General features: G+C 36.9%; 1 protein-coding gene across 1 annotated transcript in view; it reads left to right on the forward strand.

Annotated features, from left to right (window-relative positions):
- The first annotated feature begins 1,472 nt into the window (after nucleotides 1-1,472).
- The window catches only part of LOC144365316 (methylglutaconyl-CoA hydratase, mitochondrial-like), a 55,764-nt gene continuing 38,828 nt past the window's right edge, over nucleotides 1,473-18,408 (forward strand). The window contains exons 1-2 of the mRNA XM_078016400.1: nucleotides 1,473-1,540; nucleotides 1,652-1,739. Coding sequence (XP_077872526.1) covers nucleotides 1,538-1,540; nucleotides 1,652-1,739 — 91 coding nt within the window. The 5' untranslated portion in view covers nucleotides 1,473-1,537. The remainder of the gene's footprint in view (nucleotides 1,541-1,651; nucleotides 1,740-18,408) is intronic.

The raw sequence follows: 18,408 nt of genomic DNA on the forward strand, positions 1-18,408 counted from the left end.
TACCTTTCATTGTCTTCATTTTACTCAGTTAAAACTAAGGACCGTATTCAGCTCAGTAGAAGGGCTGATATATAGTGCAAGTTTGTGCTTACCCAGGAGACAAGAAGGCTGAGTACAGGTTGCATAGGATTTTGATTATCCATTTATGGTCTTTGAATTCATGTAGTTTGAAATAAATTATTAAAAAAATTTAAGGGGCTGGGGATATGGCTCAAGCGGTAGCGCACTCGCCTGGAATGCGTGCGGCCCGGGTTCGATCCTCAGTACCACATACAACCAAAGATGTTGTTTCCGCCGAAAAACTAAAAAAAATAAATAAATATTAAAATTTCTCTGTCTCTTAAAAAAAATTTAAGGAGAGATGAAATCTATGCATAAGAATTGCTTTTAGAAAATTTATCTGCTGCAGTTGGAGTGGGGGACTGTATTTAGGTGATAGTCTGTATTTAGGTGATAGAACTAGGAGAGTTAGGAGGGAGATCTCCATTTTTATAAGATGATGATCTTTGTTTTATATAGATTGAATTTGAATTGCTCATAGGTTTTTAAAATAGAAATACTCTCAGGTTTAGTATGTGGGACAGAAGTCATGAGAAAAGCCTGGGGTTGAAATAAAGAGAATTATAACAAAAAGCATTAGTGAGCTGTTAACTGGTATATCAGCAGAAAAACAGATCAGGTAATTTTTATATGTGACAAGGTTTTGTTAGCTGTTATTTCTGTGTACTGTATGCTTGAAGTGATGAAGCCACATTTTAAGTACTGTCTTATACTCCAGTTGTTCACTAATAAGTGACCTTCTCTAGTGTGTCTGATTTAGTGATTTAAAATTTAATAAAATGTTACATTTTATCTTGATGATGCTTACAGAGATAAATTGAAGGGTCATGAAGTTCTTCCCTAAAAGTAATGAACATTAAGCTCTAATTTGATTTTATAAGTTCTTTAACTATCATAGTTTTTTTTAAAAAAACTGTTTATCTTATATAATGATGAGATACAAGATAAACAGTTTTTTAAAACTATGATAGTTATACAAAATACATGTATGAAGATGTGAATTTGGTATCAACATATATAATCAGAGATATGATAAATTATGGTATAATGGTGTATTAAGAATTTTAATGTAAAAATAATTTTAAAAAAGGCATAAGTTGATGACTATGCTAATTAGCTTAACAAGGGCAAGCATTTCACCATGTATACACATACCAAAACATCTGGTTGTATATTTTAAATATATATCACTTTATTTGTCAATTATACCTCAATAAATCTAGAAAATAAAAAAAACTGTTTATCTTATAAAGGAAACTAAATATGAAAATAAAGATGAATAAAGTCTTGCAGGAACCTTAAGGAGATGGTAGGTTTGTTAAGTCCCAAGGTAGCTAGGTGTACTAGAGTCTGTGTTCTCTGAAAATGTCACTAACTCAAGTGTTATGCTCCCCCCCCCTTCCCTTAACCAGGAATTGTGGTGCTTGGAATAAACAGAGCTTATGGCAAAAATTCACTTAGTAAAAATCTTATAAAAATGGTGAGTGTAAAGATTAAACTGTTTGCTTCTAATTTTAAGATATAGTATTGATATCAATCTGAAAATGATCTTTTTTTCTTTTTCTTTCCTGTTCTTCCTATTTTGGTTTAGTTATCAAAAGCTGTGGATGCCTTAAAATCTGATAAGAAATTTCGGACTATAATAATCAGGAGTGAAGTTCCAGGGATATTCTGTGCTGGTATGTAAATGACTTTTATTGTGAAATTGTATTTAAGGGTTAGTGTGTCCCCAGTAGTGGCCCATTTTTCATTCAAATGTTCTGTGGTTTGGTTTAAACTTCATTACTGGCAGCAACTCAGTCTGTTTTTCATGAGAAAAATAACATGTTTACTCTGTCAGCATTAGAATCTTTTGCAACATGTGGGTTTGGTAAATTCTGTATTTACCAAAAAATATTTGAGTCATTAAAATTTGCTTGTGGTGCATACATAAATCATATTTATGAAACATCAATTGGGAAGAAAAAATTAGGTATCCAACAAAACATTATGCCCTGTATGTTAGTTGTTCAGAAGATGCTCGAATTGACTGGCAGTTGCTGCCTCATCTCAAAGTGCCAAGTATAGATAATTTGCTTTGAAGATGAGTGTTTATGGTAGTATCCAGGTGGGGGCTGGATGTGTCTGCGCTATCTGCGGTAGCAAAAGATAACTAATTCACATATACATTTTTGTGTTTGTGTTGCATTTCTCAAAGCTAAACATCAAGTTATTTTTGCATTTTCCCTATTTCCTAGTATTTATAAGCCAAGATATTAAATGAATCTGTTTCAACAAGTGAAAAATGTGTGTGATCAAAATAAAAAAGCTGATAACATGCAGCATCATTATTATTAATTTATTTATTTACTAATAATCAAATAGAGACAGAAGTTGATTGAAGCATAAAACTATTTTATTTCAACAAAAATATAAATAGGGTAATTTCCTTGAAGTAATCAGATATTCAATTCAGTGCAGTGTTTTATTCATTGAACAAATTTTTATTCAGTGCTTAGAATTCTATATTTGGTACAGTTCTTAGAACATAATGGTATATTTGTAGACAGATGTTTTTAGAGGTGCCTAATTATGGCCTGTATTCTGTAGTTACTCAGTCTTTTTAGGTTTTAATCTATGGCTTCCACTGTAAAACATAGAATTTTAAAGTATTAAAAAATATTCATTGCAAAAGTTTTGGCTGTGGTAAGGTTTTATTGTTTTCTTATAATGTAATGTAGCATACCTAAAAAAGGATTGCTTTAACTCCATTTGGGTCATTGAAGAACATAGAATCACTGTCCTCAGGTGCTTGGGTGATGATGTTAGGCATTCAGGCTTCTGTTTTCACATTTGTCAAAGTTAGTGCTATCTGCCTAGTAGGGTTGGTGGAGACTTTGATGTGACAGTGTAGAGAAAGCACAGTGCACTATATTTGTCCCTTCCTACCCTTAGGGGATTGGTTTCAGGACTCTCTGAACCTTCGCCCTTAATTCCCTTTGTGCTCCCAATGTCCATGAGTACACAGATCAGCAGGTGCTCAAGTCCCTTATGTAAAATGGTGTGGTGTTTGCATAACCAACCCACATCTTTCCATATACTTTAAATCATCTCTGTATTACTTATGTTACCCTGCTGCAACCAGTGTGGCCAAACTAGCAGTTCCGGCAAGGGGCCATGGGATATTAGAAAAATAAAGCCTCAAATACGCAGATTTTTGAAGATAACAGCTGGGATTGGGTGGAGCGCTGCTCTCTGAAGGAGAAGCAGGTCTAAAGAATCATGCTAGCAATCTTTATTATATATGGCTCATTCAGATTCAAGATATTCTTTGCAAGCATTATTCTTTGTATTCATGAAAGTTAGCAACATTATGCAGCTTATTCCTCAGTTACATTCTACATTTGCAATGTGCAACCTTAGGAGGTTTGTGTGTCCCTCAAGAAAGTCCATTGTCTAAAGTTACTGTTAATGCAGGCAGGTTCAGGAGCAGCAGAGCTGGTGAAACATTGTGGTTGTCCAAGGAACTGGGTGCCTGAGATCAAGGTCTAGACTGATAAGACTCTTGCACAGAGCTTCCTCATGGAATGCATTACCATAGCAACTAGGCATCTTGCACCTTTGCAGATTAACTTTCCTAGGCACTAAGCATGCCACAGCCATGAAGACATCAGAGACCCCAATTTCAGACACTGCTCTCCCATCTACTTGTCACCGCTCTTCACAATGCCGAATACAATGCGAATGCTATGTAAATAGTTTTAATACTATATTGCTTAAGGAATAATAACAAGGATACAAGTCTGTACATGTTCAGTACTTATGAATCCCCCCACCCCCCTCGCCACCCCCCCACCCCACCCTCCCCCCGCAAGTATTTTCATTCTGTGATTCGTTGAATCTGAGGATGAAATCCATGGATACAGAGAGCCAACTGTATCCAATAAGTGATAGCTCTATGTTTCTTATAAAGGTTTTACATTTATTTTCAATTCTTTTTCTTGAGCAGTGTGAGGAATTTAGACCAAGAGAATTAGGATTCTTATATGTGTAACTTTTAGGACAGGGTTAACATGGTTTTGAGCTAAAAGGCTCTCATACTATGACTGGTGGCTGTGAGGTTCTTTAGGGGCTGCAGGGTAGCTTATTAGAAAGTTGTAGTGTTGGGATTTTTAATGCAGCCTCAAATAAAAAGTATAGTGTTAAGTTTTAAGGCAGGCTCAAATATATGAATATACATGAATCTCTGAGGAGTAATGGTGATATTGTGAGGGAAGAACAGCACCTAAAAAAATAAAAATAAGTGTTGTCGGATATAGTGGTGCACCCCTGTAATCCTAGCAGCTTGGGAGGCTGAGGCAGTGGATGCATATTCAAAGACAGCCTCAGCAATTTATTGAGACCCTGTCTCAAAGTAAAACTTAAAAAAGGATGGGGATGTAGCTTAGTGGTTAAATGCCCCTGGGTTCAGTCCCTGGTACCAAAAGGAAGAAGAAGAAAAAAAAATAGAAGTGTTAACATTCATCTAACTCTTCTCTTTCTGTTGGTAATAGATTTGTAATTATCACACTATAATTACTGGTAGAATTTAAAAATTTTAAAAATCTATTTCTTGGTCTTGGTAACTCATTTGTTCTTCATCTCTACATTAGTAATATTGCTTGAAAAAGGCTTAATACTTCAGTACAGTTTGAAACTGTTAGAGGTTGCCCTTTCCCCCCAAAGGGCACATTAAATTATGTACCAGATGCTGTTTATCAGTTGAGTAAGAGGTTTTGAGTGCCATCCCATCTACTATCTTTGCTTTATTTACTTTTAAATTTTTACATGATCAGGGTTATATTTTATATTTTAACTTATGACATTTTTTACTATATTCTGCCCCAAATCAGTGTTTGATTTGTAGAAAAATTGGGCCAAGTCATTTATTTAAGTTAGTGTATCTAATTGGACCATTCGATCAGATTTCTCTGAAAGTTTTTCTTCTCTTACATGTACTTGAAATAGGTAGGCCACTGGGGTCTGTCTGTATATATTTGTGTGCATGAAATATAATTCCTGGTAAATAAAGTCTCTTTACCATTAAAAGAGTATTTAAACTCATCATAGCCTATATTTGTCATAAATATCTTAATTTTAATCAGGCTGCATTTATTTGTTATTGTTGAAGAATTCAATCTTTCATGTAATAAAATCTATAATTTCTTTTCTGAAGTAGCAGTAATAGTCTCTTGACTACAACATCCTCAGAAACTGTATATTCATTTATTGGTTATTCTTGTGGAAGAAGAATAACCTTCCCTGTCCCCACAAAGTCACTCATTTTCCCTCTTCCCTCTTGGCTTTCACAAAGATTTCTGTATACATCAGCATTCCAGTGGTACCTTGTTCATTTCTAAAAATCTAAAGTGTGTGAAGTAGTTGTGCCTCACATTTCTTTTTTTAGTATTGGGGATTGAACTCAGGGGGTGCTTAGCCACTGAACCACACTCCTAGCCCTTTCTTGTATTTTATTTAGAGACAGGGTCTCACTAAGTTGCTTAGGTCCTCGGTAAGTTGCTGAGGCTGGCTTTGAACTTGGCATCCTCCCATCTCAGCCTCCTGAGCCTCTGGGATTACAGGTGTGCGCCACTGCACCCGGGTTGCCTCACATTTCTTGAGCATATGAGCTGCTCTCATTCTTTGAGAATCATCTTTTGTTTCCTCAGAACCTAACACCTAATCCTTTAAATAAAGCATTGATTTGCTGATGCTGTTGTAGTGTTGTTGGGATGAGTTTTAAGTAGCTTCTTTGAGTAGTCACAGACCACTTTTCTTTTCACTGATAGTGTTTTGATTGCTGACTAGATTCATTTCCCTATATCCTTTTCCTAAAATGGTAGGAAAATAGATAAGATTCCTGCATTGTATTGGAGGTTGGATCACATGATTTCTAATTTCCATTTAATTTAATTCTAATTTCCATTTATTTAGAATTGATAGCTATATTTCACTTACATTTTTAATTTTTAATCAAATTTTACATTAAAAAACAATTAGATCAAAATGTATAGAAAATTATACTGAGAAATCTCCATTATTTCCCTAAGAATAATAATTTAATAATTTTTATCCTTTAGTATTTTATTGTGTTAATATATATGTCTATGGATGAATATAGACATGCACTTATCGGAATGTTAAGCAACTCTTTAAAGCAATACATATAAAGGCTATGTATGATGGTGTGGAAAACACCTAAGAGTAGACAGTTGTATACAGAATGTTATGCCCATTGTTACTCTAATTGTGTGAAATGTCTATAAATAAAATCATGATTTAGGGTGGTATTTCATTTTCTTGAAACGTTTCTGAAATGATAAATTATATTAACAAATTATGTTAGGCAACTACATATAAAATAATAACTTCAAAAAATTATAAAGTATGTTCATCTATTTTTCTGTTTTGGTAACTTAAATTGTAACATCAGCTGAGTTCCAGAATTATTATTAAAAATTTGAGAGGCAGAATTTTAGACTGAAAAGAGATGTCAAAGAACAATTCTGATCCTTTCAAGTTGTAGAATTTCAGTTTGTAGAATCTCTGTGAGGTGAAGGACCTGATTAAAGACCCTTAGCTTAGTTACTTCTCTTGATTCCAAAGGCAGGGCACGCACTCTGCTGCAGAATTATCCCCCTTGGCCCTGCCTGTCAGTTTCCTTTATGTGTTTTCAATCTAAAATAAAAGAAGTATGAAGACTTCTTTTTAAAGAAATTTTTGCAATTAAAATTTTATGCACTTATATATCTTAGTGGCCCTGTGGCTTGGGAATCATTTTTGTATACCTACTTGTAGATTAGAAGACTGCTTCTGGGTTCATGGCCTGCCTTTGCTTCTCTCAGATATTGAGAAATAGCATTTTGATAGTTAACCTTATTGTGAAGCATTGGCTACATAATGATGAGAGATTGACTTGAATGTGTGCTGCTGCCCTTTACTTTATTTTTTATGTACACAAAAGATAAAATAATTGTCACTTTGAAATGTTTAGACGCTCAAAATTTTAATGTATTTTACCTATAATGAAATTAGGGGAGAATTCTTTTGCTTATGCTATTGCCTTAGATGGAAACTGTAATCACAGTCATCTGTTTATTTTTGTTCAACTCTTCTAATACTTCCTATCAGAGTGCATGTGCATTGTTTTTACCATAACATTTAAAATGAAATTTTATGAGAAATTACTGAGATTGAGAGGTTTTTTTTTGTTTGAAATTCCTCAAAGAGCTGATAAATAATTCTTGGTAATTGATTACTGTATTTAGAACTCTAAATTGAGTGTTTCACTGAATTATATCAGTGTGGGCTTTTTTTCCCCTCTCAAATAAAGTAAAGGTCGTTTTGCTTCTGCTTTTGAATTCTACTAAATTGTGTTATGATTAAAGACTTCTCACTAAAATTGTCAACATGCATTATTCAATACTTGTGTATTGTTTAAATGAATACAGATGTCATGACAGGAATAGTTATGTAGGAGCCTGTGATCTGTTAAATATTGTTTCAGATTCTTAATTGTTATATATTTGCCTAGTAGTCACTTTGAGAGTTTGATAAGTAATGTAAAAGGGACATACACCATGAATATATGTTAGTTCAGTATGTCAGCATAGAGTTTTTATTGTTGTATATGATTAAAAATTATTGAGATATAACTTACTTGCAATGAAATTTATCATTTTTAAGGGTATTAATGAGTGTTGACCAATGTTTGAACTAAGATTACACTCATTATAAAGATCATGTTCATAACTTTAAAAGCTTTCAGTTCCTTTCCCTTACTCAGAACTCTTATTAAAATCTAGATCTTTGTGCTGCTGCTGTACTTTCATCTTTTCTAGAATTTCTTATAAATGAACTCATATTCTAGGTAGTCTTTTGTGTTTGGCCTCTTTCACTTAGTGTAATAATGCTTTGAACTTCACCCATGTTTTATGTTTCAGCAGTTTCATTTATTTGCTGAGTGTGGTTTTTATTTCCTTGCTGAATATTTATTTTATATGCTGAGTAGTCCATTGTATGAGCTGCTTTTTTTTTTATTCTGTTCACCAGTTGATAGTTGTTGATAGTATCCATTTTTTGGCTTTTGTCTTCATTACTTCTGTGTTAGCTTTTATTTACTATAACAAAATACTTGAGTTAACTTAAAAAGAGGAAAAAAGGTTATTTTGACCCATAGTTTTGCAGGTTCCAGTCCATGATCTATTAGCCCCATTGATTTGGGTAGCATATCATAGAGAGAGTGTGTGGAGGAGCAAAACCAAGCACATCAGGAGCCAGAGAGCCAAGGAAAAGGAGAGAAAGGTCCAAGGTTCCTTTCTAGAGCAGGCCTCAGTTGGATTAGGGACCTCCCAAAGCCTCTATCTCTCAAACTTTGTCCTACCGTCTACCAATACTGCTACCCTGGGGACCATTCTTTAACACATGGACCTTGGGGGAGCTTTCAGTATTCAAACTGTTCCAGCTTCTGTGACCATTCATGTACAAATCTTTTTTGTGATTTTGTGTTTTTATTTCTCTTGGGCAAATAGGAGTGGACTGACTCAGTTTTATCTTAACTGTGTGTTTAATTTTGCAGGAAAATGGCAACTGTGAACAAGGCCCTGGGTTTGATCCCTAACACCAAAAACCCAAACAAACAAAACCCAAGAAACTTCTAGCTCTTTTTTGTATAATTTTGCATTTTCATCAGCAGTGTATTAGAGGTCTAGGAGTTCCACATGTATTCCCACACTTTATATTATCAGTCTTTTTAATTGTGAGCCTCCTAATAGATATGTAGTCAGATGTCACTGTGGATCCAATTTCCATTTATGTAATGATGTGAATTTTGAGCATCTTTTCTTGTACCTGTTTGTCATCTGCATATATTTTTTTTGTGATTTGTGTGTTCAGGTCTTTATTGCATCTTCTAGAATTGTAAGGGTTATTTATATTATTCTTGGCACAGGTCTTTTATAGAATGTGTGCAGATTTTTCTTCCTGCTGATTGGCTTGCCCTTTTGTTTATAGTTTAAGAACAAAGATTTTTCATTTGGAGACTTTCTTATCAATTCTTTTTCTTTATGATTGATAACTTTCTTATGAATTAAGGAATGTTAGTCTATCTCAAACTCAGAAAAATTTTCTCTGTGTTCTCTTCTAGTACTTCCGTAGGTTTTATATTTTACATTGAGGATGTGATTTATTATAAGTTGATTTTTGCATATATCATGAGATAGAGATTGAGATATGATAGTATGATTAAAAAATGTATTAGGGACCTCCCAAAGCCTCTACCTCTCAAACTTTGTCCTACCATCAAAGCAAAGAGTCCTAAAAACCCTGAAAATTTCCTGAATGGTGAGAAGGCCTTCTCTTTGATAGAGATGATATAAGGTATGGCCACCAGCTGGCTTCAGGATGGAGATTTCTAGTTAGGAAAACAATTGTGGGATCAGAGGGTTAGAAATTCTAGCATCCTTGCTCTCAACCACTGGGTTATAGCGAGGGGCAGAGATTTGAGTTCAGTCACCAGTGACCAGTGATCTAATTAGTCAGGCCTGTGTAAGAAACCTATGTTAATTCAGAGAGCTTCCAAGTCGGGAAACACATTGATGTGCTGGAGAAGTCGGGGGAGTGCCATATCCCTTGCCCTATGAATCTGTTTCTTTATAATACAGCTATAAAAGCAAGTAAAGGATTTTCCTGAATTCTAAGAGTTATAGTGAATTAATGAATCTGAGGAGGGGCTTTTGGAAACCCCCAATTGGTTTCCATAAGTTAGTCAGAAGTATCAGTTGCCCTTGGGATTTGTGGTTGTTATCTGAAGTGAGGACAGTTTGGTACAACTGAGCCCTTAGCTTCTGGGGTTTGTACTAACTTTGGGAGTTAGTATTAGAATTTAATTGGATTGTTGTATACCCAGTTGGTATTGGAGAATTGGGATAGACGACCCCCCCAAAAAATTTGGTATTAGAAAGAGTATTAGAAAAAATAATATTGTTGGTGAAAGCTCAGTCCTTGCCCCTGATGCCAATCAAATAATGTGGACACGGTTTTGAAAAAAAAAAGGAGAAAGAAGGTTTATTGCTTTGTTATCAGAGGAGAAACACAAGGTACTCCTGTCCCAAAGGCTGCAGTTCTCCCCATCAGCAGGAACAGGGGGCGTTTAAAGAGGTGACCCAAAGGCTACATTCCACAGGTTATGTCTAGATGTGTAGAGTCGTAATTCACTTGTTAATTTGGGAGATAGTCATTTCTGAGATCTTCTGGTGCCATCCCCAAAGCCTAGATGACTTTGTTCCTATGGTGGGTGTCTACTGCAGACAGATAACTCTGCCCAGGATGGGAAGAAAGGTAATCCTGTTTCCCTTGATATTAGGGATGGAGAGAGAGATTAGGAAGGAGCAGGGAGAGAGGAAGAGAAAGAAACAATGTTCATTTAAAAAATAAATTGTAGTATTAGAGCAGCAAGGTGTATATTCAAAGCATAAAGTGGATACTGTTGCAGTATCATGATTGGTGTCCGGCATGGAGTTTGCTAGATGGACTCACCGAAGTCAGAAGAGTGCTCTACTTTGCTTGTTACCATTTCTAGTTTATCCACTGGCTAAAAGTAAGGAAGAACTAAATATTGTCTGTAAAAAAGTAAATAATAATGGATCACCTCATTCTCCTATTCAGTCCCCAGGAATACAGTGTACAGGAGGCAGAATCCAAGGCTCACACAGCTGCTGTGTCTGAATCCAGGAGCTTGTGAACATGTGACCTTACATGCTAAAGGGGACTTGGCAGAGAGGAGTTTTCTTGATTTACCCAAAGGACCCAGTGTAAAATCAAGGGTCTACATGAGAGGAGACAGAAGGAATCTGAGAAGGAGAAATGACGAGAGAAGCAGAAATTATAGGGATGCAAAGAAAGGGCCCTGGGCCAAGGAATACAGACAGCCTGGAGAAGCCCAAGAGGCAGAGATGCGCATCCGGAGCTTCTGGGAGGAAGGCAGCCATGCCAGCCCATTTCAGACTTCTGCCTAGAGCTGCCGAGTTGCCCCTCTGAGTCTGTGGTTGTGGTCCAGCAGCGGGGGAAAATGATGCCAAGTGTGCGAGGTGTCTTCTATTGCAGCCGTCACCTTCTTCCTGGGCTCTGGCTGCTTGCTGTCTCCTCCTGTCCACTTCCCTTCTTACTCTGTTCCAGCCAGAGCTCATTCTCCTCCTGGGCTCATTGCTCTGTGTTCCCTCTGCTTGGAAAAGCCTCTGCTCAAATGTCATAGAAGGTGGTTCTCATCACTTTTGCTGAAGCAGACCTCCCTGCTTCCCCCACTTCTGTCGGGGAAGGCCTATTGCCAGAACAGTGCTTGGACCATAGAAGGTAGTTTAGCAAGTAGTTCACAGGATGGCTGTGTCAACAGTTTTGAATGGTGAGGAAGTAACATTGGCAAAGTGTCATTGCTGAGGGCCATTACCAAGTAGGATGACGCATCAAAATCCTTGCCAGCTTACCCTATGTTAAATGGACTTGCCTTGGAAATTTGCTGTGACCTTGCTTGTGTGTTTGGGAAAGGTGACCCTGCTCAATCACCAGGGTGGATCCAGGATTAGGGTGTATCTTGCAGGAAGTATCCCTGTCCTTGGGTTTAGGGCATGACAATAGGAGTTTTAGGGAAGTTGGAGGTTGAGGATTATTCCTGCGTGCCTGCTGCCTGAATTCCTGCTGAGTTCTCATGGAGAGAAAGTATTTAGGACTTGAATTGTGCGGGAGATTCGGATTGCCCCTGGACCTGTGTGGAGGCGGTGTGAGAGCCGGAATAAAGAATTGCTGTTTGAACCTACAAAGGTGTGTGGTGGCTCGTGATTCTGGTGCCAAGCCGAGACCTTGGCATTCATGATTAAATAAAAATGAGCTTTGTTACACAGGACATATGTAGGTGGCTTGTGTGGTTAAGAAGAATGACTTGTTTTTGAGATAGTGTCAGAGTCTCACAGATGGGAGATTATAACTAGGGTACCAGTAAAAACTGACCCCTCTCTTCCCCTCATGAATTTGAAGTGGGGGACTGGTGTGGATTAAAGTATCAGTTTAATTACTTACTGTTAAAATGATTTGGAAATGTGATTTAGACACAGGTCCAAATGGATTCTCAGTTCTTTCACTGCCTCCAATAACAGAGATGCTTTGGAAGAGCAGAGTTGCTTGGGGGTGAGCAGAGAATAGGCTGCTCTAGAAGGTGGACAGATGATCAGAAGACCTGAGCTGTTTTCCCTTAGTCCCCTCGCTCCAAGCTGACTGGCTGGGTTGTAAGGAGGGCCTTGGGGCAGTGAGGAGCAAGAGGGTCTTCCGAGAAGCAGGCTGAGCCAGCTCTTGAGCTGGGTCAGGATTGAGAGAGCTCCAGCTAGAAAAGCAGAGTTAAACAACTTAGAAAAAAGTGAGCTTTTTATTAGTCGATTCTTGGCAGTTGATCTTGAGCAGCGGCATTTGTTTCTTAGGGGTTTCTCTGGGAAGTGGCATTATTCTGGCTATCAGCAAACATTTTTCAGTCATAGGCCAGATATTTTAGGCTTTTGGCCACCTTAAAAACTTCATCACATATTCCTTATTTTACTTTTAAAACCCTTTAGAAAAGTGAAGACCATTCTTGAGGGCTGTATTAGTAGTCCATTTTGTGTTATTGTAACAAAACACTTGGGTCAGGATACTTTATAAAGAAAAGAGATTTATTTTGGCTAACAGTTACAGAGGTACAGGGTCTAGGAGCCTCTTTCGATGATGGTCTTCTTGCTAACAGAGTCCTGAAGTAGTGCAGAGCATCTCATGGAAAGAGGCAGGGAGTATGTGTGTGTATGTATCTTCTGGTCTTTCTCCATCTTCATGTAAAATTATCGGATTCGTTAACTGGCTGCACCCTGATGACCTTATCTAATCCTATTCACATCCCAGAGGTCCAGTCTCTGAACCTTAAGTTAGATTAAATTTTCACTCTTTTCATACCTTACGCTTGGGTAAGACTGGCCTGTCTTGGCTGCTGTTTACTCACCCATGGTCCTGACTCAGTTATTTTCTCTCCTCTTTGTTTAAACCAGTCCATTCCCTGGAACCTGGATCCTCTGCAGCTGCAGGAGCCAGGGTGAGAGACATTGGGCGGAGGGAAGAAGCCAGAGAGGCCTGGCTGTGGAGGTGTTATGTCTTGGCCTGTAGTAAAAGTGTTCACTAATCTGCAAACAGCTGGACTACTCATAGTTCAAGAAATATTTTGTTGAGTGACAGCTCATGTGGATGAATGTTAGATTGGAAAGTGAGTACCAATTAGAATAATCTTGAGGTTTATGGTTTCCAAAACCCCCCTGAGGAGAATTTCCATGTGAGTAACTTTGGACTTTTCAGGACAAAATAAGGTTGAGATAGATGAAGGTAGTCAGTATTTCTATATTCTCTGTAAAAGTAAAGGCAACATGGTTAATAAATGCCAATCTAGAACTGGGGTTGTGGCTCAGCGGTAGAGCACTTGCCTCACACACATGAGATCCTGGGTACAATCCTCAGCACCACATAAAAATAAATAAACAAAATAAAGATATTCTGCCCATGTATAACTGAAAAAATATTTTTAAAAAATGTCAATCTAATTTACTCATGTTAAAAGCAATCCTTTCATGTGTTTGGAGGAGATGGTCCAGTACCATTACTCCATCTCAGTCCAAGTTGCAGGTGTCTGGTTTTGTTTAGTGGGGAATGGCGTTTGAGGAATCAAGGTCTAGGTGCTCCATGTGCTCATTATTGTTTCATTGTCTTTGCTACTAGGCCCTTTCCTGAGTCAGAGCTAAGAAATAGATAAATTCTATATTATATACATACATATGTATTTAAATCAATTCTTTATTTATACATTGAAAACCATGAGTTCATATGACACCTGTGTTTCTAGTTCAACACCGCAGAGTTCGCATCTTCTCTTCTCCCATTCCATATTTGTGTTGCCAACTCAGTCCTGTCATACTCAGAAGGAGTTTCAGAATTGCTGATCCAAACCACTCTGACAAACAAATTGCTGATCCAAAACCCTCTAACCAGAGCTTATTATTTATTTATTTAGACTGAGAGTATATGATCTGTAATCATAGGTGATACTAGCAGTATTGTTTTGAAAGTTACTTATGTTATTTCTCCTTCATTGTAGTTGTTTTATTTATTAAAAATAAAGTAGGTGTATGTACTCTTGTTAATTTTATTTTCAATACATAAAATATTAACTTTGGTTTCAAAAGTCAAAACTAGTTAGAGATAAGAGAAGTATCTTGCTCTTTCCAATCCCTTTCCTCTAGTTCTCATCCTTAAGGGAGTTAATGGATGTCATTAGTTTCTAGATTATACTTCATATGCTTCCTTTTGCAAAATTAAGGATATATCCACTTATTAACCTACTTACATTCTTTCTTACATAAGTTGCAGTGTGTGTGTATATGTGTTTTGTAGTTAGCAGTACCTCCTGGGCATCATTTCATATTCATAGAAATGTGATGATACCTAGATGTGTATGAGTGGTTATTGAGGCATTTTCAAGATGGAGAGGTTACCACAGTTTGCATGTGTATGGAATTGATCCTGTCCTTATGGAGAGGGAGAACTGATGTCACTTTTAGTAGAGAAGCTTTGAAGTATGCTAGTGAGGCTGGGGTGCTGGACAGAGTGGGAGGTTTTGGTTTTGGTTGGTAAAAGGATACTTTATTTTAAGGAAAAAAATGAAGTCCTCTTTATTAGCGTCTTAAATTCTGATAGAATTCGATGACAGTGTTCTTTATACCAACTGTGGAGGTACTATAAAAAATTTACTTGATAATTTTTAAAAATTCAAGTTTTATATTGAATGGGAGTTAAATGTGACTTCGGATCCTAGATGAGGAGGTGTGTGTTAATTTAGTGCTCGAGAAGCTGTGAGGGTAGTCATGTCTTACCAAGAAGGCAATGCTCTTTAACATCACTTGGTTCCTCCTAGTCCAAATTTTATCTCGAAATTTTCTGTAATAATTGAGACTAATAACAGTCTCTACCAATCAAGATCCGTTTATTGAGAAGAGATAAGAACTGAAGCAGAACCAATTTATCATTCATAAATCATCATCTAGGAGATGGTGAGTTCTCATTGTCATAACAGAAAAAAAATGATCAAAATTGACTTAAACTATAAGGCTGTTAGGATTGCCTGAATCTAGAGAGTCTGAATTTTTCTGTAATTCCTTTGTCTTTCCTCTGTATTTGAGCTTTATCCTCAGCTTGGTAGCCTGAAGCTTCTGCAGTTCTGGACTTTACATCCACATATGACCTTGTTGATGGGAAGAGAATACTTCCAATCTAAAACCTGTAGCTCTCAGGCAGATCTTGGTCTGACTGCTTAGGAGAATGGACTATCCTGATTAGCTCAAGTCAACTGGGGCCCACCCCTAGGGGTGGGGGGTAGGTTAATTTTTCCAATATGTGGATGGGGTAATAATGAGGGCAGACGCCAGAACAAAAATACGGCAACATTAGGAAACATAATGAGAGGCATAGATGCTAAGTTGAAGGTCATATTCAATAGATGGTTAGTATTTACGGTTTTTAAAAATTTCTGCTCTCACCTGTTTTCATTGGGGCCCAATTAACAAGAAAACATGTATTTCATTCATTCTTTTTTTTTTTTTTGAAGTGCCTTCTACATATCAGGTACAGTTCTAGGATCTGGGGATGTAGCCATAAATAAGTCAGAAATAACCTCTGCTTTTGTGGAGCCTCCAAAGGCAATGGGAAGGACCTCATGGTTTTGCTAAGAGGATGTGTACAATAGTATTCCTAAATCTTCTGTGGTGTCTGCACGAACATTTACATTATGTAGCTTGTAACTTACATATAGGAATGCAAATGTGTGTACAAAGGGGATGGGAAAGAAATAGATGGCACAGAAATAAAAACTAATCATTGGCTTGATTATTCTGACTTTATAAATCTAACAGTGAAAATATTTTGAAGTCAGGGATCAAAGTCTTCCACTGTCTTCTCAACAAAATTGAGCCATAATCATTTCAAAAGCACTGCATTTCTACATTGCAAGTGCAAGATGAACTAAGAGTAAATATATATCTATTAGAGAAATATTTGAAATATATCTATTGAAATATTTATAAAGTCAGTCTTTATAAACCTGTGTATTCCAGGTTCATGCATGAGTTAAACAGTTTGATTCAAATGACTCATCCCTTTATGTGTGTTTGGGTATATTTGTGAGCATATATGCATATATTTGCATATGTGTATGTATATGTAGGGTGTGTGAATATAGATTTACATGCATATACCAGGAAGATGTATAATAAAATACAGTTTTGCTGTGTTTAATTTTTTGTTATGTTTACTAATAATTTTCACCTTCTTTTTACTTTTCCTTATATTATTTGTAAAATGACTAAAATTAAACAAAATCAAGAGTCCATTGGCCCCTTCTTCTAGAGTGTTGGCTATTTTTCCTAGTCTGCTGAGGGTTAATGTTAGGCACGTATATGGATCATTTTTCGTAGTGGTTAATGACAAGGAATTCTTTTCAAGTACACATGGAATATTTATGAAATTAACTGTCTGCTAGGCCATGAAACAAACATCCACAGATTTCAAAGAACTGCAATCATTGGAGCACATTCTGTCACCCTAGGCAATTATAGTATAACTCATTTAAAAAAAGATAATTAAGTACAGTCTCTTACATTGGGAAATTTTAAGATAACTTGGAAATAACTTGCAGCTTGGCAAAGGAATCTAAATGGAAATTAGAAAATATTTAGAACCAGTTGCCTACAGAAACACTTTAAAAGTTGTGGAATACAGTTACAGGTGTGATACACTGTGTTTTAGGAAAGAAGAAAGGCTTACATGAATAAACTAAGCATCCAATTTCAGTGACAGAAATAACTACAGAATAAACTCAAAATAGTGTAGAAGGAAGTGAAGTGAGTCTAAACTAATGACATGGAAAACACAAATTCAGTACTCAGGAGAATAAAGTCTATCTGATTCTTTGAAAAGTCAAATAGACATTTGGCAAGATTAATCATGGGTGAGGGAACAAATACAAAATAGGTAAGATAATATTGAGAACAAAATTATTCTAGTAAATATTCAGGATTTTAGGTTGGATGTACAAATTACTAGAAAATAAAACTTGCCCCAAACTGACTTACTAGAAAATTTTAGTAATCCCAGAACAGTATGCTGTGGTTAAACATCTTTCCACACAAAAAGCACCTGGCTTTGAGAACTGTTTTAGTTAGCTTTTCATTGGTCTGACCAAAAGACCTGATAAGAATAACTTAGAGGAGGTGAAGTTTCTTTTGGCTCACGGTTTCAGAGCTTATGTCCATGGTTGACCGACTCCATATCTCTGAGCCTCAAGTGAAGCAGAATATGGTAGAAGCATGTGGCAGAGGAAAGCAGTTCTGAGCTGAGCTTGGCACCAAGGAAGTGCGGAGAGAGAGCTCAACTCACCGGGGACAAACTATATTTGTGCTCCCAGTAGCCTACTTCCTTCAGCTGCAACCTATCTGTCTGCCGTTGCCACAGTTAATTCATATCAGTGTATTAATCCAACTCATAGTCTAATTATTTCACTTCTGAATGTTCTCACACATGAACTTTTGGGGGACATCTCATTTCTAAACCGTAATGGTGTTACCCAAATGTTCATGGAAGAGATTGCACTTTTTTATACATAACAGAAGAAGAGGACACTTTCCCAGCTCATTTTATGAGACCAGGAAAGCCCTGATACAATTACCCCTTAGGAGCAGCACAGGAAAGGAAAACAACATACTACTTTCCTGATCTTAGGTGCGCTCATCCCAGGATACACAGAGCATATGCTCTATCTAGTGCTCTATCTAGTTGGAAATTTAGCTGTGTGAAAGTCATTGGTCATCTTATCTTGATCTTTGGTTTGAATGGAGGGAATAAAAACCCTGTGGAGTGGGCTCAGGAAAGACCAGGGTGCTCAAATTAGTACCAGATGTATACAAACACTGGAATGATTGAGAAGTGATGACTTCACTCACAGGCACCGTAAGGCTTACAAACTTGGGAGCAGTTTCATCTTTTGCTACTGTGGAAAATGTAGCTAATTTCTGATCCACTAGGTTGGCCTAGTTTAATAAGTCAGGGTTCAAGAGAAACAGAACCAATAGGATATAAAAGGAGATTTATTATGAGGAATTGCTCATCCAATTATGCAGATGGAGAAGTTCCAAAATCTACACCTGCAAGCTGGAGACCTTGGAAAGCCAGGGGTATAGTTAGTCCAAGAACCTGAGAACCAGGGGAGCCAACAATGTAAATTCC

This window comes from Ictidomys tridecemlineatus, chromosome 7 (assembly GCF_052094955.1).
Source record: "Ictidomys tridecemlineatus isolate mIctTri1 chromosome 7, mIctTri1.hap1, whole genome shotgun sequence".
In the NCBI taxonomy this organism is placed as follows: Eukaryota; Metazoa; Chordata; class Mammalia; order Rodentia; family Sciuridae; genus Ictidomys; species Ictidomys tridecemlineatus.